General features: G+C 42.3%; 3 protein-coding genes across 4 annotated transcripts; 1 reads left to right on the forward strand and 2 right to left on the reverse strand.

The window, feature by feature from the left end:
- The first annotated feature begins 2,976 nt into the window (after positions 1-2,976).
- Positions 2,977-24,616, forward strand: NUP88 (nucleoporin 88). Its single transcript, XM_081345265.1, has 17 exons — positions 2,977-3,449; positions 5,533-5,702; positions 6,156-6,281; positions 6,497-6,583; positions 6,704-6,880; positions 7,585-7,771; positions 13,831-13,981; positions 16,546-16,644; positions 17,114-17,204; positions 18,044-18,145; positions 19,349-19,507; positions 20,173-20,298; positions 20,984-21,049; positions 22,534-22,614; positions 23,256-23,382; positions 23,470-23,588; positions 24,297-24,616. Exons 1-17 carry the CDS (start codon positions 3,195-3,197, stop codon positions 24,358-24,360), a joined length of 2,187 nt encoding a protein of 728 aa, XP_081201391.1. The 5' UTR covers positions 2,977-3,194; the 3' UTR covers positions 24,361-24,616.
- LOC308678229 (uncharacterized protein) lies at positions 3,460-11,148 on the reverse strand. Its single transcript, XM_081345279.1, has 2 exons — positions 9,992-11,148; positions 3,460-3,990 (listed from the first exon to the last, which is right to left on the reverse strand). Exons 1-2 carry the CDS (start codon positions 10,742-10,744, stop codon positions 3,937-3,939), a joined length of 807 nt encoding a protein of 268 aa, XP_081201405.1. The 5' UTR covers positions 10,745-11,148; the 3' UTR covers positions 3,460-3,936.
- LOC308678237 (transforming acidic coiled-coil-containing protein 3-like) lies at positions 11,857-13,777 on the reverse strand. Of its 2 annotated transcripts, none has more exons than XM_081345293.1 (2): positions 12,531-13,777; positions 11,857-12,327 (listed from the first exon to the last, which is right to left on the reverse strand). In XM_081345293.1, the coding sequence occupies exons 1-2, from the start codon at positions 12,831-12,833 to the stop codon at positions 12,013-12,015; spliced, it is 618 nt and encodes a 205-aa protein (XP_081201419.1). In that variant the 5' UTR covers positions 12,834-13,777; the 3' UTR covers positions 11,857-12,012. The 2 variants fall into 2 exon arrangements, with proteins under 2 accessions (XP_081201419.1, XP_081201420.1); XM_081345294.1 differs by having other exon boundaries at positions 11,858-12,292.
- Positions 24,617-25,632: the final 1,016 nt, after the last annotated feature.

The following is a 25,632-nucleotide window of genomic DNA, read 5'->3' on the forward strand; positions in this document are numbered from 1 at the left end:
GAGTAACAGGCGCTCACTCTACTACGCGGCACTCGGGATTCGACCCGCCAAACTGCCGACCTTCTGATCGACAAGCTCAGCATCCTAACACACTGAGCCACTTTTCTGCAATTTACAGAGAACCTTTGGTCACCATCTATAGGAAAAAAATATAACTTCACCCCTAAATCCTTTCCTAATAATTCCACTGCCTGGCTCTCCTGTGAGGCAAGTTTGTCTTTTTGAGTGCCATGAGAAGCAACAAATCATGCTACCTTTAATGACTATTTTTACTTCCAGGAACAGGGAAAAGTATTTATTGGAATTTCCACTTTAGGGGCTAGAACCATCTAACAATGCACACACTGACTGAGAAGGAGCAGCTTGGTCTCAGCAAGCAAAATATGTTGTGATAAAACACTGTTATAACATTCTGCCTATTTCTCACTGGAAACACAGTCTTGATTGCAGCACACCTCAGCCTCATTGACTTGCTCACTCAAAAACCACTCCTTGCCCCATAATACTTTAGCTGGGTACTTTTCAATGTGAAGGGTCCTTGGTGCTCTCTGACCTTGCTTGTTTCCTTGCAGACATTTCATTACTCTAACTAGGTAACATCAACTAATGCCTTCTTAAGTAACACCAGCTGCCTGCAATTAGTGCAGGTTCGCATCCCATCAGGCTCAAGGTTGACTCAGCCTTCCATCCTCCCGAGGTAGGTAAAATGAGGACCCAGATTGTTGGGGGCAATTAAGCTGACTTTGTAATCATACCGCTTGGTGTGTGTGTGAAAGCCCTAATAAGGAGGCATATACATAGAATGAAGGCTACTGCTAAGCTTGTAAGCCACCCTGAGTCTTCGGAGAAGGGCGGGATATAAATGGAATTAAAATATAAAAAAATCAGTGCTAGTAAGGAGTGCTGTTTGTTCTGTTTATATTCTGATGTCTTGCCTGTCTGTGGCTCTGGCAGTTTCTTGATTGGGGTATTGTTTACTTGATTATTGGTCTGAAGGTGACCTTGGAGTTGATCTATTCTATGCTGATCTGAGTGCTGATTACTGGTGGAGAAGTGCTGGAGTCTTTTTTTCTTTGGGGCTGGTTGCATAAGCATAGATCAGCATAGTTTAACTCCAAAGTCACCTTCAGACCAACAATCAAGTAAGCAATACCCCAATCAAGAAACTGTCACAGAGCTATTAGTAAATAGCCCAAACAAAGAATCTCTAAGACTGCACCCACCCAGACAGGCAAGACACCAGAATATAAACAGACAGCAAACAGCACACCTTACTAGCACTGATGATATTACCTAGTTAGAGTAATGAAATGTCTGCAAGAAAACAAGTAAGCTCAAAGAGCATCAAGGACCCCTCATTTCAACCCTGAGCTACAAATATTCTCCTTCATTGGTACTTTTCAACAATGTAATCAGGTCTGGCCTATTAATCTATTAGCAAACTATTAGGTGCTTTTGTAACTGAATAATGAATTAATTTCAACCAAAGTTTCTGCCTTGATTACTCTATTGGTGCTTTCAGTCAAATTCAGTCAATCAGCATCCACTTTGGTATCTGTTAGCAAAAAGTGTGTGTGTGTGACCACAAATGCTTCATATGTAAGCAATGTCAGTCTAGTTGGTAGGATGTGGCTCTGTAACTGTGCAGAAGAGTTTTGCAAGTGGGCTCATTATTGGAACAAGCAAAGGTAATTTGCAGCATTAAATTTAGCTGTTTGGGCAAAGGTCCAGAGTTAAAACAGTTTAGCATTAGTGTGTTAAAAACACACCAGAGGGTGGAGAGCTTAGGTAATTAAATGCACCCCTCCCATCCTTATTAGATTTTAGCCTAAACTGCACAGCTTCAATAAATCAGGAACAAGTGCTAAAACATGAGGAAATTTTGATGGGCAGATACGTTAATGGTATAAAAAGAGCTTCTTAAATTTCAGCAGACACACTTGATTTGAATAAGTGTACCTCTCTTTAATTCTGCACAGAAAAAAGTATGAAAACTCAATTTCCTTGCTCAGTGTGATTTTTGATTCATTGTGCAGGGTAAAATAAACCAGTGTTGGGCTTGGCCAACAGTTAAGTGATAGCTGCTGGTTGTTTGGCTGGTGTTGGCCTTCATACACATCAATTTCTTCCCAAGGTTGTTTAGATTTTTGTCCTAACTTATATATTTGGGTCAACTCAAGGCAATGAATACAGGTAATCCTCCACTTACAGTTAGTGACCAAAGTTACAGCAGCATTTTTCACACATTATGGTTGCAGCATCCCCATGGTCATGTCATCAAAATTCAGATGCTTGGCAACTGGTTCATATTTATGCCAGTTGCAGTGCCCCAGGATCCACTTTTTGCCGCCTTCTGATGAGCAAAGTCAACAGGGAAGACAGGCTCACTTAACACTTAAGTGACTCGCTTAAGTTAGTCACTTAAGTGACTCACTTAACTGCAATGATTCACTTAGCTGTGGCCAGAAAGTTAAAATGGAGCAAAACTCACTTAACAAATTTTGGGTTCCTATTACTCCTGCTTCTATTTTGCCCTCAATGCCCCCATGACGTGGAGTGGACTAAAATAGAATAGAATAGAGCTGGAAGGGATCTTGGAAGTCTTCTAGTTCAGCCCCTTGCTCAACCAGTAGGACCTATACCAGGGGTAGGCAACCTCGGCTCTTTTATGACTCATGGACTTCAACTCCCAGAATTCCTGAGCCAGCCATGCTGGCTCAGGAATTCTGGGAGTTGAAGTCCATGAGTCATAAAAGAGCCGAGGTTGCCTACCCCTGACCTATACCATCTCAAACAGGTGATTGTCTGGTCTCTTTTTAAAAACTTCCAGCGATGGAGCGCCCACGATTTCTGGACTGTGAAGGAGTGACACAAACAAAATTACCTGGACGGTTTTCATGCACAAGGGAGGTCTAGAATTGACAGTCTCCTACTTTGCAAGCCAGCACTTTAATTGTATTTCTCAACGATATATTTCCCCTTTGGAGGACTGGAGGGAGGAAAAACTTCCACAACTACTTGGATTTATTTCTAACCGGAAGGCGGCGAGAAGAGTTAAAACCCGCCAAGCAACTCTATGGTTGCCGCCGAAATGCACGCTGGGAGCGGTAGTTCTGCAGTCTGAGGTGGCCAGGTTAGGACCGTTCAGCTGCCTATTAAGCGACCGACATTCCAGTCGCCTCGCTGAAGTAATCATGGCGGCGGCTGTGTCGCCGGGTTTAGGAGAGCATTGGTGGGCCGAACTGCCTCGCCATGTCGTGCTGGGTCGCCTGAGAGAGCAGGCCTCTGAAGTCGGGCCGGAGACAGAGCAAGCCAGGCCAGCCCTTCCGAGGGATCTGATGTTTGGCATCGGCGGGGAACTCTTCCTGTGGGACCGCGAACGTGCCGCCTTTTGCGTCCTCAGCCTGAGGCACCTTGGCGACGACCCGGACAGCTTGGGCCGATACCAGGTGGGACGTTCCTTGAGCGGGTCTCCTTAGAGGGAAGGCCAGGTCACGGAGGCTCCCTTCATAGTGGCCATGTTGATGATGCTAATCGTAATAATTGGGTGCTGCAGAGAAAGCCCGTTCTCTTGGAAGGCTTGTTCTTCGGAGAAGGGCGGGATATAAATGGAATTAAAATAAAAATGAAATAAATCTCCATCTGGAAATACTACATCTTCCTCTGTTTTAAAAGTAAAATATCTGATATTTAGAGCAGTAGGTCTCGAAGAATTTCAGCTTCGCCTTGTTGAAATGCTACCATTTTGTTTGTGGGAACCATTCCTTTGCCTAAGAAAGAACATGTCTGTAAACTTAGCGCATCACGTTTGTGGAAGGAGCATTCCCCTACCTCCCTTAGGCTGAATTTACCTTATGCATACAGCCATATATGCACAGGCAACCTTATTTTTGATCCAAGTATTGAATGTGTAAATTTGCGTTGAATCAGAAAAGTTCAGTTTTCCATGGAAAAATGGGGGTATTCATTGTGCAGAAATACAAGTGGCATCTGTAAGAGAAAACAAGACTGTAATTGTTCTTGAACTCCTATTTGGCACCAAAGTTAATGGCCACTAACTTTCACAGACCCTTTAAATTATACTAAATATAATTTTATATCTGGGATTGCAATTGGCTTTTAATTGATTTTTAGTATTTAATGTCACTTATTCTCAAAATGCAAACTCTGGCATACAAATTATCGTATTTGTATAGCTGCCCATCTCACAAGAGAATGACTCTGGGCAGTGTACAATATTTAATTAAAGAAAATCAATAAATAGTTATTAAAATTATTAAAAGATATAAAAATTGTCCTTCCATTGAATTTTGTTATGGGGTGACTCATAAATTAGATGAAGAATACTACAAATATTTGTTAGTTGGTAGGTAGGTTGATTGAAGATGCCTGAAAAAAATGGTCATGTGAACGCTTGATCTTACCTGTAGTGTGAAGCAGTATAGTCTCCAAACAGTCTTGAAATTTCTGTGAGATTTTTTTCCTGTAATTCTTTTCTGTTCTTATTTTATATAAGTTGGCAAATCAGAAGAAATGCAATTTAGTTTTTGCTAAACAGGGAAAATCCAAAAAAGTACATAAAGATGTTAAATGACCTTTGATCATTCCGCCGAGACCTGAAGACCTGGCTCTTCGAGCTTTCCGGCTCAGGCTGAGTTTTAATTTTAATTGGGGTTTTAACTGGGGTTTTACATGTTGCAGGGACTTAGTTTAATCTTTTTTAAATTGGTCTTAATTTTTGTATTAATGTTTTAAAAATTATACCCTGTAAACCGCCCTGAGTCCTTCGGGAAAGGGTGGTATATAAATTCAATAAATTAAATTAAATTAAATAAAGCTTCATTGACAAACCAGGAATTGTTTTCCATAGTGTCAAAAGACTATCCATCACACATCTGTTTCAGTTGGAAGAATGAATAATTCCTTTTGCCTGTGACTGCCAACTTCTTAATCATCTATTGTAATTATGAATCTAGTCCTTGAACATTGGCAGTTACTAGTTTTATTTTTATTTTTATTTTAATCCCATTTATATCCCGCCCTTCTCCGAAGACTCAGGGCGGCTTACAATTTAAGCACAAACCAATGTGCTTAGCAATAGCCTTCATTCTATGTATATGCCTGCTTATTAGGGCTTTCACCCCCCCAAGCGGCATTATTACAAAGTCAGCTTATTGCCCCCAACAATCTGGGTCCTCATTTTACCTACCTCGGAAGGATGGAAGGCTGAGTCAACCTTGAGCCTGGTGGGACTCGAACCTGCACTAATTGCAGGCAGCTGGTGTTACTTAAGGAGGCATTAGCCCACTGCTCCACCAAGGTTCCTAGTAATACTACAAAAGCTTCATTTTGTGTGAACACAGCCATTATGTTTTGTAGATTGTGGTTCATGACTTTGCATGTAGAAATATACCCATTTTAAGTTTATTCAACAAATCATGATTAAGCAAAGCAAGGCTTAGCATAGTATATCAGTCCTTATGCTAACGAGAAAAATATCTCTTAACTAATCAAATCTATTTTTGTTTTCAGACTCTTCTTTGCATAAATTCACCCTTTTTTGAAGTGTATCAAACTTCTTTAAGTCCTATGCAACAGCATGTAGCTCTCATAGGAACAAAAGGATTAATGGTGTTGGAGTTACCTAAACGTTGGGGAAAGAATTCTGAATTTGAAGGTGGAAAATCTACCATTAATTGTAGGTATGTAGAATTTCCATTCATCTTGATTATCAACTTTAGAATCACCTAAATCACTGTTATCCTTTTCCTTTTTGTATCTTTGAAAATGGTTCATCATTTCAGTTAAATCTACTTACAATATGGAGGTAGATGCTAAAGATTTCAGTGAAAAAGCAGGCATGTACCTTTGAAGAAAAATTCTCATGAAAGTGTTCTGGAAAGCAGTTTTGGACTTGAGAAGGAGCATGAGATTGAGGTTGTAAGGAGAATTTTTAATAAGGGTCAACTGGGAAAGCAATCAAAAATATCAAGCCATTCTAATCTATGTCTCTGATAGCAGGTTGGCCTACAAGTCAGTGGATAAACGTTTCATAGCATAGACATTGTAAGCACGTAATTTGCTGGTTAGAGCATTGCAACAGATGAATGAATGGTAGATCTTTTGTGGCTGAAATGCAGACATGTGTTTTCCAGTACCATACCTATTGCTGAAAGATTCTTCACCAGTTCATCATCCCTGACCCTGAAGCATGCTTCTTGGTACCCCAGTGAGATTCTGGAGCCCCATGTTGTGCTATTAACATCTGACAACACAATAAGGTAACATTCTCTTGCTCTGAATAGATTGTATTTTAAGAGAGTTATAACTCCAAAGAAACATAAAAACAAATCTCAATAAGGCCATCTCTTGTTTTGCTGCTGCTGCCAAAAAAAATCCAAATATTCCTCATTTACCATAACTGAAATGTACACTTACAGATACTCAATGTGAAGAAATAATTATGTGGAATGTTTTTCCTTTCTTTGTTTAATAGGATTTATAGTTTGAGTTCTCCCCAGACACCTGTGAAAGTGATAACTCTTTCGGATGCTGATGAGGAAACACTGAGACTTAATAAGGGGTAAGATTGAATTTTCCTCCTCTTCAGGCACGCTCAGCCATTGTTTGTTTGTCTAAAAACTGGACCTGTGTTTTTAGAGTCACTGCAGAGTAAAGTCTCTATCTGCCTTTTCTGCTTCAGGAGAACATATACAGCGTTGATAGGAGAGACTGCCGTGGCATTTGACTTTGGACCTCTAGCAGTACTTCCTAAGAACATAACTGGTCAGAGAGAGAAAGAGGATGTGCTGGCATATCCTATGTATATCCTGTATGAAAATGGAGAGACTTTTCTGATTTACATTAATCTCTTGCACAGGTAAAGACTTACTTGAGAAAGTTCACTTAGTGGCATTCAGTTCGCCTATCTGCACTAGAGAATTCGTTTTCAAATTAGTTTATAAAATTGTTCTAAAAGGCTGAATGGAAATAAACTGTTTCTTAATAACACTTCATCTTCTGCCACTGGTACCATGCCTCGGTAAGTTTTGAGTATTCCAGCGCTGGCAGGTTTTTTATTAGCTATTCAAATATTCTCCCATTGGGCTAACATTTAGGGCACTGCAGTGAAACTGATGAAGAGTCAAAGACCAAACAAAGTATTTGCATCCAATGCAAGACAAATACATGGAGGATGTTTCATGGTTATGAATAAAGCAACACTATTAGGACACCTAAAAAGTCTGGTTAATTACATTTGATTTTTAAGAAGGCAGTATCTTAAAAATTCTCCATTCTGTCCCTAGCAAAGCTTAGAGCTACGTCACTTCTCTGAAGTGTGGCTCAGGTGATTGCTTCCAGGAATGACATTACATTAGACTTTTACAAAATACAAGCTTTTTTGTTTGTCCTCAGAATAAATATTAAATATGAGAGACCATGGAGCATTCTTAGCTCCTGGTAGTTCAGGCTTAAAAAGTTTCTTTTTCCAAGCAGTTAGTTTGGTTTATTTGGCAGGAGAGGAATGATGAAAGAATGCTATTAAACAACTTCCTACTCATCTTGAAATTATTTTTATTCTAGCACCAGTAACCTTGGCAAGCTGCTGGGCCCAATGCCAATGTATCCTGCAGCTGAAGACAATTATGGCTATGATGCTTGTGCAGTTCTCTGTCTTCCATGTGTTCCTAACATCCTAGTGATTGCTACCGAATCAGGAATGCTTTACCATTGTGTGGTACTAGAAGGAGAAGAAGATGATGAACAGTTGGTATGTTACTGCTACAGTTTGCACTTTTGAAAAAAAAAGTATTGATATATGGGAGGAATCTCTAGTTCAGTAGTAAAACAAAAAGTTCTGCATGCAGAAAGCTCTAACGTTGTCCAGATGAAAGAATCAGATTTTAATTGCTAGAACGGATCCATGCCTTGAGCACCTAAAAAATAGCTTTTTCTACCAGAAATGGTCCCAAATATAGGGTGAAATGACCTGAGTATAAAATCCCTTAAAACATTTGTGTATATTTTTAGGCATCTGACTGCACAAGAGATCATTTGCTGTATTTCCAGATTTCTTATAGCGATCTTGCATATTAATTTGAGTTATAATAAACAGTGTAGTGCTTGTGAGTAGCCTATGGGTTGCATATTGCTCCCCAGCTCTTTTCACTGCTGTCACTCAGTACTAAAATAGATGACTTTCAGTTTCGTAATTTTGACCCCATACAGATACTTGAGTGTCTTTCAGAGAGGCATTGGAATAATTTGGGAACCCTCCATCTGTCACTTTCTTAATCTGTTCACCCCTGGTTTAAAAAATATGCTAAAGTCTTTAAGTGTGCCACTTCTACGGAACCAGATAGAAGATTGGGGGACTGAGAAGCAGCCTCTGTCTTTGCCAGCGTTTTTCATCATTGCCTTACAGCAGGGGTCTTCAAACTTGGCCCTTTTATGACTTGTGGACTTCAACTCCCAGAATTCCTCAGCCAGCATGCCTTACAGTTATATTGCTGTTGACTTCAAACACAACAGTTTGAAATGTGTGATCTCTACCCAAGAAATATGTTTTATCCTAACCATTCAATAGACTGCTGGAAAAGGGAGAATGTGCCCTTGACAGACATTTAAACTGATTGATTACTGATTGAAGTTAAATTGAGTGTACTCCATGCACTTCTGCTCTATCTCCATGGAATAATGCTTCTAAGTGAATTTAACAGAGCCCTGGTGGTTCAGTGGTTAAAATGCAGTATTGCATGCAAACTCTGCCCGTAGCTTGGAAGGTTGACTCAGCCTTCCATCCTTCCAAGGTTGGTAAAATCAGGACCCAGATTGTTGAGGGCAATATACAAATAAGGCTTCTATTGTAAACCGCCCAGAGAGTTTTTCAACTTTTTCACAGATTAAACCACTTTTAGGACATGACAATGTTCCAGTACCACTACTGCTTAGCAAAGTGTCAAAAATTTGATGACTAAAAAAAGGGAGGGGGGTGGATTTTGGGCTTTACTGGTTAGATTCATTTTTTGTTATAGAAATGGCTAGTTTATAATATTATGGAAAAGTAAAAAGTTGAGGTTCAATGTTAATGTTTCCTTCTACTGGAACAGAGGAAGTCAGAAGTTAATGCCTTTTCTTTTTCCCTTCTCTCCCTCACTTTTCCCTTTCACCCTTTGCTCACAAAGGCCCCTCACTTGCTCTCTCACTCACTCGCCCTTTGCTTGCAATAGCTTCTCGCTTGCTATCTTGCTCTCTCACTCACTCACCCTTTGCTCGCAAAACCTTTTTCACTTACACTTTGCTCGCAAAAGCTGTTCTGTCTCTCACTCACACTTTGCTCACAAAAGCCTCTCACTCTTTTTTTTTATTTTTTTATACACCTTTATTATAAAGACCCAAAAAAGAAAGCTAAATGGCTCAACTAGAGTGTCACAGTGCAGCAGAGCCAGGCAGAGCCAGGTTGCCCAAGCCACGAATGTACGCCATGGCACCGCGAGAGATGCTGGAGCTGCGGCGTTACATAGACAAGAACCTGGCACAGGGCTTTATCCAGCCCGCTCGCTCACGTATGGCAGCACCCGTTCTCTTCAGAGAAAAGAAGGACGGTGGGCTACGACTATGTGTGGATTATCGTGGGGTCAACGCGGTGTGCGTTGAGCACCTGTACCTGATTTATCAACTGCATGAAGACCGCAGGAGCCCCTTGGAGCCCGAACAGCATCACACGAAACTGAAAACTGCCGAGTGGGCAGTTAAACGCAGTTTTCCATTTGTCGCCTTCTTTGATGCGCACTCAATAGTACGCCTCCCGCAGGTCCAAGCGAGTGAAAACCCTCCCACTGGCTAGATGGGATAACATGTCCTTCATCAGAGGCAGTGGGTACAGGTGCTCAACGCACACCGTGTTGACCCCACGATAATCCACACATAGTCGTAGCCCACCGTTCGTCAGTGTTACTGGGATCGTGAAAGGGCAGATCGGTGCACTTACCATTGGGTCTTCCTCCTGTCCATCACCGTCCCCGTAAACCTCTAGGTCCACGTCCGTTGGCCTCTCAGTCTCCACTTGGTTGTTTCTCCTGGGCGTCGTGTCCAAGGCTTGACGGTTGGCTCGGGATCGCTCCACAAACCGTGGGGAAGTTATACCCCGTGCTGGGGTTGCTCCTGCCATCGCCTGGGGCGCCGGCATTGCACAGTCAGCTACACGGTGCCCCGGCTGGTCACACCGGAAACAGCGGAAAGCAGCCCGGGGCGGTGGTCCTGTGGGTTTCTGCATCGGCGACGCCGGTTTTTGCCCCTCCCCTTGCGGCTTCTGCGGAGCCTGTCGGGGGTCTGCTGGAGGTTTTGCACGCCGCTGGCAGCTCTGTAGGCCGACGTCCAGCTCAACCACGACCCGGAACCTTTCCTGGAGTCTGGGAGGGATGCCGCGGACGATACAGGCCCTCTGGAGGTGGTCGTCCAGCCCAGCCCGGAAATGATGGATCAACATCTGCTCCGGCCACGAGCTAAGTTTGCCTGCCACCTCCCTGAACTCCCGAACAAACTCTTTTGCTGGCCGGCCGTTTTGTCGGAGCCCAACTATCTCGGCTTCAGCCCGCTGTACCCGGGTAACGTCTTCAAACCGGGCTCGCAATGCCTCGAGGAACAACCCGACATCCCCCAGCTCTCTAGCACGATCGCTGTACAGGTTAGCAACCCACGCCGCAGCCTCCCCCTGCAGCGCTGTTGTGACCGCCATCACCATTGCCCACTAAGAGGCATACACGGGGCCGTACTTATCCAGATGATGGATCACGTGACCAAGGAAGAGGGCCAGGCGGTCGGGGTGGCCATCGAAAGTTATGGGCAACGGTGGCGGGCCCCACGCTGCTGGTGCTCCGCAGAGCCCTGCCGGAGCACCCGATCCTTCCGCTATGAGCCCTGGTTGTGGCCAACCCAGCACTCCTGCCGGTGGCCCCGGGCGTAGCGCAGCACCACCGCCCCCCGTAGCACCCGCCCGTACGGGCCCTTGACCTGGTGTGGCCGCGGGGCCCGGCAACGAAGGTGCAGTCGCCTGCGGGGTGCCGGAACCCTGCGGAGCCCGAAAACGGGGGCTAGCCAGGCGGAAACGGGCCTGGCTCTGCTCCACAGGGCCAGCCCTGTCCTGAGACCAACGGCCAGCATCCGATTCGGGTTCGATGGGGGTCCATGGCCTAGGCTCCCCGAACCTGTCCCTCAGGACGTCCATAGTATAACTCCCTGGAGCCGTGGAGTAGCTCCACTCCTCCCCTTCTTCGTCGGTAACGCGACGCTCCCTCCACTCCAACAACGGCCCCCTCTGCCTGGGTGGCCGCTCCTGCCCAGTCTCCAGTTGTCCCAGTACAGAACTGAGCCACCATTCCCCAGTCTTTGCTTGAGCAGTCGGCCCCTGGGTCCCAATGCCTTCAGCCGCTGGGCAAGGGTCCCGGACCTTGGGCCGAACTACCGGTGGGGCCTCTGCCAACTCCCCCATGTCCAGAGGCGCTGTAGCCCCAGCCGGCTCCTCTCCCTCCACAGTAAGCACAGCCCCCTGGGTTCTCTCAGCCATGTCAGTTGCCTCGAAGTCCAGAGCAGAACACAGCAACGAGGAAATGCTGTAAGCAACACTGACTTACTGTCACAGCCGTCCACGCTGAAAGAACGATGACAACGTGGTACGGGTGATGACGAGGTTTTCTTTACTTCAGAAAAGCCTAGCAGATACAAGGTCAGCGTTGGGAGCTAGCCGTCCCAACGCGTCTTTTATACATTGGGGGTGATTAGCCCCACCCCTCCCCATGCAAACCAGCATCTGGCTGAGTCTGCTCAAAACCCGCCCCCTTCCCAGCTCTCCACACGTCACCCCGCCCTTTGTGCCTGAGCTCCCACACAGACTCCAGGTGAGTTTATGCCCTTAACCCCCCTTTCGTGCTCCCCCACCCCTCCTCCGTGCTCCCCTCCACCGTCCAGCGTGTCAGTGTTACAGCCCCCCTAACAGCTCCCCACAACGCCCCGCTATCCGGTCTTCGTTCTGAGCCGCCCGATGCCCCCGCCGAGGAGCAGGCGGCTGGGTAATCCCAGGACGAGCTGCGGCTGCCGGTCTGACTGCCTATGGGTCCCTTCAGCAGCTCCGTCGACGCAGACACGCCAGAAAGCCCCGGACCAGCTGCCCGTGGTTGCTGGCGGCCGTTTGACTGTTGGATGTGCTGTTCCCGGGTGGCTCCAGCAGGAAGGTTCGGGCGGGCGGTTTGCGCGGCGTTTCCCCTGCTCCCCTCGTGATGTCGAGCCCACGGGACTTGACATAGAGACAGAATGTTTTAGTGTCAGCTTCTGCATGATTTGTATAAATATGACAGGGATCAATTTGATAACATCAGAAACATTTATTTTTAACTAAAAGATATGTTTTTCTATTTGTTTTATACAAAATTCCTTCCTGTCAAAAAAAATATAAGGAAGCAATAAAGTTCAAGAATGCAGAAAATATCTTAGAGATCAGCTCTTCACAGATTTTTCTGATTTCCTTATTTTACCTTTTGCTCGATGCTGCTCTCCAGTGACTGGATCCTCATCTGCTCTTTGCGCAGCTTGGCATCGAGCACAGTCACCTTCAAATGGGCTTTGCTTCTCATCTGGGTGATATCCTCAGTCGCTTGGTCTAGCTTTTCCTGCGCATGAGCCTTCAGGGCTTGGTACCTCTGCTCCTCCTTGATTCTTTCCAGGTAGTCCTCCATGCATTTCTTCAGAATTTCTTCATTCTTTTGAAATCCTTCGATGGCCTCCCTTTGTTTTTTGAACTGCTTGAAGAACTCACGAGAAAGATGTTTCCAAGGCATTCAGGTCAGAAACGGCCTGCTGTTTTTCATCCAAGGCTTACTGAGCTTCTTTCTTGGCAAGCTCCTTCTGGCTCCGACAGTCCTCCATCACTTGTACTATGATGTCCTCAAACTCGCCAACAATTTTTCAGATGTTAAAAAATTTGGAAGTCGAGGTCCTCCAGCTTTTCCTCCTGTCCAGGTGCTTTGGCTTCAGGGGAGGCAGTCTTGGTGGAAGTTCTGCTCATGAACCGGGCTCGGAGCCCCCTCTCACCACTCAGCTGGGAGCGAGGATGCGGACATGGAATCGCACCCGAGGAAAGGGTTAAACACGTGGGAGTCAGCACAGACCCTTCACCGCCGTCTGAAAGCCGCTGCATCAAAAGCCTCTCACTCTCTTACTTGCTCACTTTGCTTGCAAAAGCCCCTTGCTCGCTCTCTCACTTTGCTTGCAAAAGCCCCTTGCTTGCTCTCGCTTTTTCACCCACTCACTCTGCTTACAAAAGCCCCTTTTTCACTCACACTTTGCTCACAAAAGCCCCTTGCTTGCTCACTCACTCACACTTTGCTCACAAATGGAGCTCTCTCACTGCTTCGCTAACAAAAGCCTCTTCTCTCTTTCTCCGTGTTTTTTTCCCCTCCTTCTCCCACCAAAACTTGCTCCTTTTATAGCTCCTCCTCTCTGCCCTCCTCCTCCTTTTCTCTTTCGGATTCGCTGGAAGTTCCAACTAGCATGCAGCTGCGCACGCAGATCCTGGGGCCTCTGCTGAACCCTGCAGCTCCAGCTGATCTCCTCCAGGCCTGTGTGGCGCCGATTTAGCTCATTTCCTCCCCTGCTACACTTAGCTAGGGGTGGTGTACCACCTGCCAGGTGCTAAAGTACCACCGGTTGAAAAGCCCTACTCTAAAGTGCTATGGGGTGGTATATAAGACTAAATGCTACTTCTTATTAACCTGATGTGTCTCAAGGGATCATGACTTGAAAAACATTAATTGAATCATTCCATTCCCCCTGCAGTCTGTCAAGTCTTGGGATTCCCGAACTGACCTCATTCCATCACTCTATGTGTTTGAGTGTGTTGAACTGGAACTTGCCCTAAGATTAGCCTCCAGAGAAGGGGAAGAACCGATAGAGTCAGATTTCTCTTGTCCAATGAAATTGCACAGAGGTAAGAACACAGGTCATTATTTTTCTTACTTTTGTTCTCACCTTGTCCGTTTAATATCTGATAAACCTGCCTTTCAGGGCATATAACAAAATATTTTTTTTAAAAAAAATGCCCATCTGGAAAGTTCCAGCATTGTACCTGGAGTCTGGAAGTTATAAATACTGTTTAATTCTAGTGTTGGCTGGAGGGCTATGGATCTTCCACAGTCTTTCAGCCTAATCTACCTTATAGAACAATTGAGACAATCAAATGGAAGAAGGAGAGTTGCAAACGTGACCTTGAAGTGTATTCTTATTAAGACTTAATGTAGGCTTAGTTGAACACAGATGATTTTTTTAAGTAGACATGCACAGCGTTGTACCATGAGTCACTGAAAGTAGTACAGTATGTAAATATATAATGTTTATCATCTATCTATACACTTTTATGTTTTGAGCAGAAATGGCAAATAGTCAGAGGCAAATAATTTCCTATTCCAATTATAGAGGTGAAGGAGGATCCCTTACAGGGTCGTGCCGAGGAATTTAGCCAACATCTGCTGGACAAAATCGCTCGGATCCGGACCGGTCTGGATTCCGACTGGGCAGAATCTGACGATGAGAACATGGACAGTCTTGTTGATGTTATCTGGGAAGAGTTCGATCCTGTGACTCTGGACGAGGTAGACAAGATCATGAGGAAGCTGAGCTCCACTACATCCTTATTGGACCCGTGCCCCTCCTGGCTGGTTTATGCGGCTCGGGATGGGACACGAGGCTGGATCCATGCAGTGATAACTGCTTCATTGAAAGAGGGCAGTTTCCCCGCAGCCTTGAAAGAAGCGGTGGTGAGACCCCTCCTCAAAAAGCCTTCCCTGGACCCAGCTGTTTTAAACAACTTTCGCCCGGTCTCCAACCTTCGCTTTCTTGCAAAGGTTGTTGAGAACGTAGTGGCGCATCAGCTTCCTCTGTTCCTTGAAGATACTGATTATCTAGACCCGTACCAATCAGGTTTCAGGCCCGGACACAGCACGGAGACGGCATTGGTCTCTCTGACGAATGATCTCTGGCGAGCTCGGGACAGGGGTTGTTCCTCTGTCCTGGTACTATTAGACCTCTCAGCGGCTTTTGATACCATCGACCATGGTATCTTACTGCGGCGTCTCAGGAGATTGGGAGTGGGAGGCACTGTTCTTCAGTGGTTCTCCTCCTACCTTCTGGAACGTTCACAGTCGGTGTTAGCAGGTGGACAGAGATCAACCCCGAGACCTCTCATTTATGGAGTTCCTCAGGGGTCGGTCCTCTCACCTCTCCTGTTTAACATCTATATGAAGCCGCTAGGTGAGATCATCCGTGGTTTTGGAGTGGGATATCATCAGTATGCTGATGATACCCAGCTTTTCATCTCGACCCCAAACCACCCCAGTGATGCCCTCGACGTGATGTCCCGTTGCCTGGAAGCGGTCCGGGTCTGGATGGGGAGGAACAGGCTTCAACTCAACCCGGACAAGACTGAATGGCTGTACATACAGGCATGTCAGGAAATTCAGATTATTCCATCTCTTAATATTGGGGGTGAGTTATTACCCCCCGTAGATAAGGCTCGCAATTTGGGTGTCCTCTTAGATTCACAACTCTCCTTAGAAGATCATATAAGAGCTGTGACTAGAGGGGCCTTCGCCCAGGTTCGTCTGGTGCGCCAGTTGCGACCCTATCTGGACCTGGATGCCTTGCGTACAGTCACCCATGCACTTGTCACCTCTCGTCTAGACTACTGCAATGCTCTTTACATGGGGCTGCCCTTGAGAACCACTCAGAAGCTTCAGCTGGTACAGAATGCAGCTGCACGAGTTCTTTTGGGGGTCTCCCGATACTCCCATATTACACCTCTGCTCCGTGAGCTGCACTGGCTTCCAGTTGCCTTCCGGGTGAAATTCAAGGTGCTGGTGATGACATACAAAGCCCTACATGGCATGGGTCCGGATTACCTACGGGAGCACCTACTGCCGGCGTCAACTTCCCTCTGTCCTGTACGTTCCCACAGAGAGGGCCTCCTCAGGGTACCACCGGTCAGAGAATGTCGGCTGGTGACCCCCAGGGGGAGAGCATTCTCGGTGGGTGCACCAATCCTCTGGAACCGCTTACCGGCTGAACTCCGGATGGCCCCCGACCTTCGCTCCTTCCGGCGTGATCTAAAAACTTATCTATTCGAACAAGCCGGCCTGGCCTGAAGGGTTTGGGTTTTAATATTATTTTAACTAATGTATTCTTATTTTTATTGCCCTGTACACCGCCCTGAGTCCTTCAGGAGAAGGGCGGTATATAAATCAAATAAATAAATAAATATCAATTTTTTTGATTAGTCAAAGCAACATTCTTTCTTTAAATCCCTTGCCTTATTTTTCAGGTTGTTTTACTATACAATCATGAGCAACTGAAGTTTTGGGAGATGATGGAACTGGTTCAGATAAGAAACCTGGCAGATTTCCATTTTTAAACTCATATTATCAAGCACATGAGGTGTGAAATATGTGTCTTATGTCAATTTGGCCATCTGTTAACACAAATCCTGTTTATATTTCTCAGATCCCAAATGTCCTTCTCGCTACCATTGCACACATGATGCTGGCGTACATAGTATTGGACTCCCCTGGATCAACAAACTACACAAATTCCTTGGTTCTGGTAAGTCAATCCTCCTGGCTTGTAATTTGGTTTTTGTTAAAAGTACACCTTTAGGTTCTTCCCATTGCCTTGAGTTTAACATTCATGAAAAGGGTAAGATACTAATGTGTTCATAACTAGCCTTTGATTTTGGTGGTTTCTGCTCTTTGGAGTGCTCTCTGATATTTGGAAAGCAAATACTGATATATTTTTTACGTCAGTATTGGATCCTGTTTTTCATCAGAACTTTCTGCGAGAACATGTTTTTCCCAAATACATTTTTCCTTCCTTTTAAAATGTGTATTTCATATGTGTCACATATATTTATATTTAGCTACAAATTTATTTTATTTTGTTTTTATCTTTGTGTTTTAACACAGAAATGTGATATAAAAATGTATCAAATGAATAGGGCAGTTTGTTGTGATATCCGAATCCTGCAAATTGGAATTAAGTGTTTTGTATTAAATTAGAGGACTTGCTCTTTCAGATGAAGAAGACAAAGACAGTTTGCAAGAGCTTGGGGCAGAACAGAAGTGCTTTGTGGAGCATATCCTGTGTACCAAGCCTCTACCATGCAGGTAGGAGCCAGTGTGGCTTCCACCTTTTCTCCAATTGATGTTCTTCATGCAGCTTATCCTTGGAGACCTTTGCTCAATAACTGTTACAGATAGTTGTTGTAACCTTTGAAACAGTGAAGAATATGTCGGCTTTGTTAATAATTTCGTGGGAGATGGGAAAATGCATGATGTGTTCGGGATGGAGACTGGTGTTGGGGGGGGGTGTCACGTGTACTGCATTTACCTTGCTCAAGTAGAGCTGTATGTTATAGAAAAAATAATGTTCAAGAGAATCATAGGTTGGATCTTTCATTTTATATATCTAAATATCTTAGCCCCCGACTTTAAACTCTTCAGATATGTTGGAGTGTAACTTTCATCTTTTCAGGCATGAAGAGTAATTGTGCTGATTAGGGATGATGAAGGTTGCAATCATGGCATATACCTGGCTATTTGCGATACTATCTCCACTTGTATTTTTTTTCTTTTACTTTTAAGCATCCCCGAGTCATTGTGGCTTATAAATTATGTAAATAAATAAGTCTCCCAGAGCCATGGTGGTCTATGCATTGTATAAACAAATACAGTTGTCAAACATTTGGTTAGGAAGGGTTATGCTGGAAAAAAGGAGACACTTCCAGGACTTGTAAACTGAAGATGCCTGGAATCTAGAAATAATCACCCAAATCATTTTAAGAAGCAGGCAGCACACCTGGGTCATACTGCCCATCCAGTTGGCACTAAATAGCTTCCCATAGAGAGAAAGAAGCTTTTGTTTATGAGTCTGAATATAGTAAAGATGGCTGTTCTTCTGCCATTAAGACTGCCAGAACTTTTAAAGAAATGTTTTGTTCCTGTAGACAACCTGCTGCAATTAGAGGGTTCTGGATTGTGTCTGATATTTTGGGCCCTACAATGGTTTGCATCACCAAGACCTACGAATGCATTACCAGGCCTCTTCTGTAAGTATGAAGCCAATTATAATTTGTGCCTGATCATATTTACTTTTAAGTTTTCTGCAAATGAAAAATATTGCTGTTTGCATGTGCCGTCATAGATTATAAATATATTACTTTTTTTCTTGGCTTTGCTTTAATTTTAAATCAGTGTTTCTCAAGCTTGGTAATTTTAAGACAGGAGGACTTCAACTCCCAGAATTCCCAGATAGGCTGGCTGAGGAATTCTGTGAGTTGAAGTTCCCCATCGTAAAGTTTCCAAAATTGAGAAACTGTTTTAGATTGAGGTGGCTTGTTCCACAAATCTTATTAAGGTTACCCAGATTCAAATGCAGTATTAAACAGTTAATCAACAGTTAATCAACCTAGTTGACAGGGATTTTTAAATTCCCTTGTTTGAATTACAACATTTGTTATTTTGTCTCGAATGCACATCTGTTTTTTCTTATATATCTGTTGTTTGGCTAACTCCTTTGTGATATGTTTGCTGGCACCAGCCCTCATTGAGCTTGAATTCTTCAGGTTGAGACAATGACCTTTATATACTTGGCTTTTATTTAATCGATCTATGAAGTAGTATTTTAGTGAGGATCTGCAAAACAGATCCTATAACCAATAGCTCAATAACTGTAGCCTGTTCAAACAAAGGTAATGGGGCATCTCTGGTGCTTTCTGCAAGAATACAAATGGAAAATATATGTCTTTTTTCTGGTTTCCAGATCGATTCTATCTCATAGCAAAATAGAAAAGAGCATTGTGTCCCCCAAACTAGGGTTAAGCATTTATTTTGCTATGTTTTCCTGGAAAAATCCAATCTGGAAGAAAAATAGATGCAAGAATGTTTTAGTGGAGAGTGTGTTAGATGGGAGAGAAACTGATGAATTCTATTGCAATTTTGTATGCCCTGCAGTGCTTTTTGCCAGCGTCTTACCTACAGAGAGAAAGAAAAAAAAAACCACCTTGATTTCTCTAATCTGTTCTCGTAGAAAGGAGGGAAAGTTCATTAGCAGCAAGATACAATATTGAATAAGCCTCTCTGACATTTTCTGCACAAGAGCTGTGGATAGGAAGAACAATGGCAATACAAGCCATGATTTTATTTTTGATAATTGGTAGGGTTATAAATATTCAAGGAACTTACTGAAAAGGTGAAAAAAAGGAAGAGGAGAATCGTTGATATTAATAGATGCCTGACATTTGTTTTGACAGTTCCACAGTCCACCCAACATGCCCTCCACTTCTGTGCACCATGGAAGAACCACAGACGTTTTCCTCACCTCTCCGCATTCTAGCTGAATCACAGGACTCCTTTGAGAGACATATCCGAAACATCTTGTGTCGCACCTCCGCAAATCCATTGTTGCTGAAGTACAACGTCTTTCTCTTTGTGAAAATCTAATTTCACATTAAGTGGATTTTTTTGTTGTTTTTACTTTGCTGCTTTTCTCACTGATGTGCTAAGACTCTTTCCAAACCTTGTGTGTTATTGCTTGTTCTTTGTTTTGGCTCTTGGTTCTCATTACTGCAGTTGGCAAAACTGCATCTTGTTTGGGATAGACCACCAAAGCTCAGTCTTTTCAGTGGTCTCATGATTAGACTTTTCTTTTTCTGGCTGAGTCTCATATTCTGTATTTGGCTGTTTTTGCATTTTTCAGCTATTGCCCTAAATCTGTTGTTCTTCTTTCATGTAAGACTGGTAGAGTTTCAGAGAACACAAGCATCTTGCTGGTTTCCACTGAATTATTATGCTCATAGAATAGTGTCTCCTGGTTGATTAAGGGATGGGGGAATTGATTAGGGAGCTTTTTCAGTGAGTACTTTAGATGGGATGCTGTTCAATGTCTCTGTCTGTCTGTCTATCTACCTACCTATCTATGTATGTGTCTGTCTCTGTCTGTCTGTCTGTCTGTCTGTCTGTCTGTCTAATACTTCTTAATTGCCCATCTCCCTCAGAGATATATTTTTATCATATATATATAAATGTATCCTTTTCCAAGCTTGGATGCCCCAACTTTGCTTGTGTTTTTTTAAAGGGCTGCAGATAGAGAGTCTTCCCCTCCCCCAGAGGAATGCCTCCAGCTTCTAAGCAGAGCCACACAAGTATTCCGGGAAGAATATATTCTAAAACAGGACTTGGTTCGAGAAGAAATCCAGCGAAGGTAACCTTGGCTCTTTGTTTCTAAATTTCTAAATCCTAAATGTAGTAAGTCATTTTTAGCCTTTTCTTACAGTGACTAAAATGAGGCTGTTTTAGGTCTTAAGGTTCTGCTGCCCGAAACAAAATAGAGCAGAATTCAAAGTGCCACTATAATTTTTCTTAGATGCAATGTTTCAGAAAAGGGCACTTAAATGATTTGCAATGTGTATATAACAGTACTTCTAAAAATGAACAATTCTGCCTGCATGTTATCGAAAAACTTCAATAAAAGTTTAAAATTGAATTTTGAATCATCGGTTTTATTTTGAATCATCTTGGTTTTCTGCTGACCTAAAGTGTAATACAGCTGATAAACCTACACATTTAAAAAATAATCTGTTATTCTGAGAAAAGCATTTATTCTATTTTTCTGCTCCCCCAGTGATTTATTTAACACACACTACAAATGAAAAGAAATCCCATTTTCTCCACATTAACTATACTTAATGTTTCTACATTTTTCTGCTTTAGTCCGTGGAATAGAAGAGCTAATACTTGTTTTTTAAATATTCTGAATATCTACTTTAAATATTAGGTATTTATCTTCTGCAATATATTACTCAACAAATGTGATTAGAGGGAAACAAAATATGCACAGATTGAGGCATTGTTTCCCATCTAATCTTTTAATCTTTTCTCCATCTCAGAGTGAAATTGCTGCGTGAACAGAAAAAAAAACAGCTGGAAGATCTAGGGTACTGTCGAGAAGAAAGGTAAAGACCGGCCCATTTGTGAGCTGTTTGGCACCCCCCCTTTATTGATTTAGACAATGTAAATGTTATTTCTTAGCCAAAAGGAATCCTAGAATGACTTATTGAGTAGGACATGTACCACTTTTAGGGCTTACAGTCTAAATGACAGACAAGGAAGTGGAGATGAATATTAGGAGAAGGAAGTTCAGCGTGAGTTCTCACTGCTAGTTCTTTGGCCAACAGCTGCAACGCAAGCAGTTCATGTAACTGCATGGAATACTGCCACCAATGACAGTTATGAGAGATCAAAAATTGATTGTTTTCAGGAGAGTAAACAAAGTAACCTTGTCTCATAGTTAGGCAGAATGGTTTAGAGCAAAACTACACAAAGAATTATGACGGGTTTCCTGGTTCCAAGTACTGGATTGCCTCATGGAAGTAGCAAACGTCAATGCTTGTACAGAAAGTATTTCAGATTCACACACATTCAATAGCTCGAATGGCTTGGCTTTTAATGTCTATAGAGATCCTCAATCATCCATGTCATGGTTGCCCCAGAGGTGCTTTTCCAAAAGGCAATGAGTCTTGTTCTTTTTCCTTGAAAATGTTTCACTTCTCATCCAAGAAATGCAACTTAAGAAACTCCCTGGACGAGAAGTGAAATATTTTCAAAGAAAAAAACCAAGGAAGTCCAGTTGCCTTTTGGAAAAGTAATTTTGGGACATGAGTTATAGAGTTGCAAAAACCCATTTGTGCGTAATTTTGGAGAGCTACTGCCATATATTAATAGGTACCATTGAACAAGACAAATTCACCTGTCTTAGACTGGGAGGGCCAGGCATTATAGGAAGCAATTTGTATGACTACTGACCCAGGTTGCTGAGTCTCAGTTTTACAACCTTAATTTTCTGAGGTTGTGAAACTGAACTGTACACTAACCAGATTGTTCATACAATTTGCTGAACTATGAAATAATCTAGCCAAGGTTAACACGAGCATGCATCTGCTGGGTGCAATATTCTAACCATTGTCCATGCTGGCACAGAAACTGAGGTTCATGGGTGGAAGCTTCTGTCTTAAGTTTCACTGTAAACAAAGGAAGGCATAGGGTAGACTAGAGAACCTATTTCTTCTCCCACCACAAGAATTGTAATTCCTATGAAGCATTTAAGGAAGCCTTATGTTGCTCAGTCCAGGCATAAGGTAAAACTTACGTTTGTGGAGTTTATTGGGTTTGGACAGATGCTTTTGGCCTTTTTCCTTTTCCTCTTTAACATTACCAGGCTTAGCATTTAACTCAAAGGTGAAAAACTTAAGTTGTATATTCTGTATCTTAGTGCTCTTCTGGTTCTCCATAGATGCTGCTACTAGGGATCATAGAAGTTGATTTGCAATGAATGTATCCATTAGAAATTGAATGAAATTACTCAAGGAATAAATAAATTTTGTGTGTAAAAAAAAGGTGTGCTGCTGTCCTGAAAGTAACGTTTTGTCTTCTCATAAAGGAAAAGTTTGAGGGAGATGGCAGAGCGTTTGGCTGACAAATATGAAGAAGCCAAAGAGAAACAAGAGGATATTGTAAACAGGTGAGGATATCTTATTGTTCTGATTGGATGAAGTAACTGTAATTATCTAACTTCTTGCTAAAGAAACTGTTGTAGACTTGCTTAGAACCCCAGTCATTAAACTGAATTCCTTTCCAAATTATAATACAGGTGTTAATAGAGGAGTTTATGGAAAAGCAGTTACAGACTACATACCAGCAAAATGAAAACGGATAAGCAGTTTTACCTCTGGAACTGCTTCACTAAAATACCAGATGACATACTTTACTGGGTTCAGAAATTCTGTCAAGTCAAACCAAACTAAACTATTATCATTTAATTCAATGTGAAAATTGCTTTAGCGCTATTTAGAAAAAAAGGGGCTGCTAGTTTTCTAACATTCTTAATACTGTACTATTGTACATCTTTTTCCTTGTCAAACATCAAACAGCTAGAGTAACCTAGAATTCTGCTAATATTTAATTAGGAAAAATGAACTTTTGAACAAAAGTGTATGTCACACCTCATCAAATAAGAAACTAAAATCTACAAGTAAATTTGAAAGGGACGGTTATATACTGTATAGCACTATTCTGAGAAGATATTTAGTTATGCAAATGCATAGCAAAACTCCACCTCCACTGCCCTTCGTTAGAAACCTGACATTCTTTTTGTGGCTACAGGATGAAGAAAGTTCTCCGTAGTTACCATTCACAGCTGCCTGTCCTATCCGATAGTGAAAAGGATATGAAGAAGGAGCTACAAACAATACAAGAACAATTGCGGCATTCAGGCAATGCTATCAAGCAGGTAAGTGGTTGCTCATTTCTAAAAACATATCTAGAAAATGAACGTATTTTTGAGGTGTTTCTCCTTGTTGCTTCTCTATAACTATAGGTTAAAATGAAAAAGGATTACCAGCAGAGAAAAATGGAGAAGGGCAACAGTCCACAGAAGCGAAGCATCAACCTCAGCACATATCAGAGGAAATGTATCCGGGCTGTTCTGAAAGAAGAGTGAGTCTTATTGCTTGCTGAGCTAAATGATTATTTTCTTGCATTATTAATATTTGGCTAATGGCAAATGCCTGCATGGTGCACAGGCTTCTTATCTTGGTTGAGTTTCTAGGTTGCTGGCAAGTGCTATACTAATGCTGTATATAAGTGATATGTTCTGGCCAGAGTTGTACAGGTCCTAAATATTTTGTGTATTTACTAGCTTTCTGAGAGTAACAGACCCTTCGCCCCAATTCTATTTCCAGTAAGAGGAAGGCAATTTGTATTGGTGGAGCAGTGGGCTAATGCCTCCTTAAGTAACACCAGCTGCCTGCAATTAGTGCAGGTTCGAGTCCCACCAGGCTCAAGGTTGACTCAGCCTTCCATCCTTCTGAGGTAGGTAAAATGAGGACCCAGATTGTTGGGGGCAATTAAGCTGACTTTGTAATAATGCCGCTTCGGGGTGTGTGTGTGAAAGCCCTAATAAGCAGGCATATACATAGAATGAAGGCTACTGCTAAGCTTGTAAGCCGCCCTGAGTCTTCGGAGAAGGGCGGGATATAAAATGGAATTAAAATAAATAAATAAATAAAATAAATTACTTCTACATCATATACCACTGGACTAACCAAAATATGTTAAATTTAAAGATTTAAATTACAAGCTGTCTTTCTTACTACCCTTGCTCAATACTGAGATAAAGAAAACATTTTTTTTTATTTCTTTCAGGGGAGAACACATTCAGGAAATGGTGAAACAAATAAATGACATCCGGAATCACGTAACCTTTTAGTCATCAGACTAAAGACTTACATTTTTGGAATATTAAACATTACCAGCTGCCTTTTTCCTAATTTATAAATTGAACTTTTTTTACAAAAAGATTCACGATTAAATAGTTAGAGGATGCATCCAATTATAATGCACGGTGCAGCATTTTACAGGAGGCATGATGCTACAGACATCTGACATCCGCCCGTTTGTGACTTCAACTTAAATACATGCTTGTAATATCACACTGCTTATTTCAAAATAAAAATCAATACTGTACCAAATCTTTCCTCATAGATCATCATCTGAGCTAACCTTATGAACCCTTCTTAAATCATCAGTACAATACATTTAAATAGAAAGAAGGTATGAAAAGAATTGCAAGACTTTTCTCCTTTAATTTGGAACACTTTTGCAGTATACACCTCCAATACAGTTAACAAATGGTTACATTTTTTAATTCAATAGACAGGATAATTTTACATCCACAGTTTCACAGGACACCAGTGGCTTTTGCTGGAATGCAATATAATTCCAAAATTGTGTAATTTGAAGGCTAGTTTTTTTTTAAAGGGGGCTTTGTAGATTACTTACCCATCTCCCATCCTTATCCTTGGCCACGCTGTGTTGTTAGAAGCTGTATAGCCATAGGAGATTCAAAAGTGAAAGGAAACCATTTGACATGTTGGAAGAACCTATTGTGCACATATTAAGATTGTACAAGTCTTCCAGTAATTCTGTGACTTTGTACATTTTGCATACAAAAAGACTCTACAAGTATACAGAACAGAGCCACCCTTACTGTTCTTTACTCATTTTGCACACAATCCGTTTAAATCAGTACAGGTCACTGTGTTATACCTATTTGTAGTAGCTAAGCCTTTGAATGAGACTGAAAGGTAATGGTATAAATTACTCCTTTACATAAAAAAAAACTCAGATCCATACAGCCTTTTTAAAAAAAAATTAATTATGAAAGCAATTCATTTTCAAAATCAGTTTTGAAATTAGCATATCCTGCCATTAAAACAAATTTTCCCTTTTAAAAAATTGTGTGAACTAGCAGCATATTCTTCTTCTCGGGTTTGTGGACTTGTGGATTTACAGTATTGTCAATAATTATATGTATCAATTTTAAATGTAGTACTACAGATCTATTTTCCCTGTGTTTCCTTCCACGTTAGTTTCTTTCTTTCCCTAATGATTCTGAAATACTTCCAGGCTTCAGGATGAATAGCAGAACAGTACTTGCTAAATAGAATATTATGCATCCAATTTATGGTATTTTTTTATG

Source organism: Vipera berus (assembly GCF_964194415.1).
Source record: "Vipera berus genome assembly, chromosome: 1".
Taxonomy (NCBI): domain Eukaryota; kingdom Metazoa; phylum Chordata; class Lepidosauria; order Squamata; family Viperidae; genus Vipera; species Vipera berus.

Coding starts and splice junctions, on each gene's coding strand:
- NUP88 (XM_081345265.1), top strand. CDS start 3,195: ATGGCGGCGGCTGTGTCGCCGGGTTTAGGAGAGCATTGGTGGGCCGAA. Junction 5,703..6,155: donor AAATCTACCATTAATTGTAG/GTATGTAGAATT, acceptor TGTGTTTTCCAG/TACCATACCTATTGCTGAAA. Junction 7,772..13,830: donor AAGAAGATGATGAACAGTTG/GTATGTTACTGC, acceptor TTCCCCCTGCAG/TCTGTCAAGTCTTGGGATTC.
- LOC308678229 (XM_081345279.1), bottom strand. CDS start 10,744: ATGGTGATGGCGGTCACAACAGCGCTGCAGGGGGAGGCTGCGGCGTGG. Junction 3,991..9,991: donor GACAGGAGGAAGACCCAATG/GTAAGTGCACCG, acceptor TTTCTCTTACAG/ATGCCACTTGTATTTCTGCA.
- LOC308678237 (XM_081345293.1), bottom strand. CDS start 12,833: ATGCCTTGGAAACATCTTTCTCGTGAGTTCTTCAAGCAGTTCAAAAAA. Junction 12,328..12,530: donor AGAGCAGCATCGAGCAAAAG/GTAAAATAAGGA, acceptor CAAATCATGCAG/AAGCTGACACTAAAACATTC.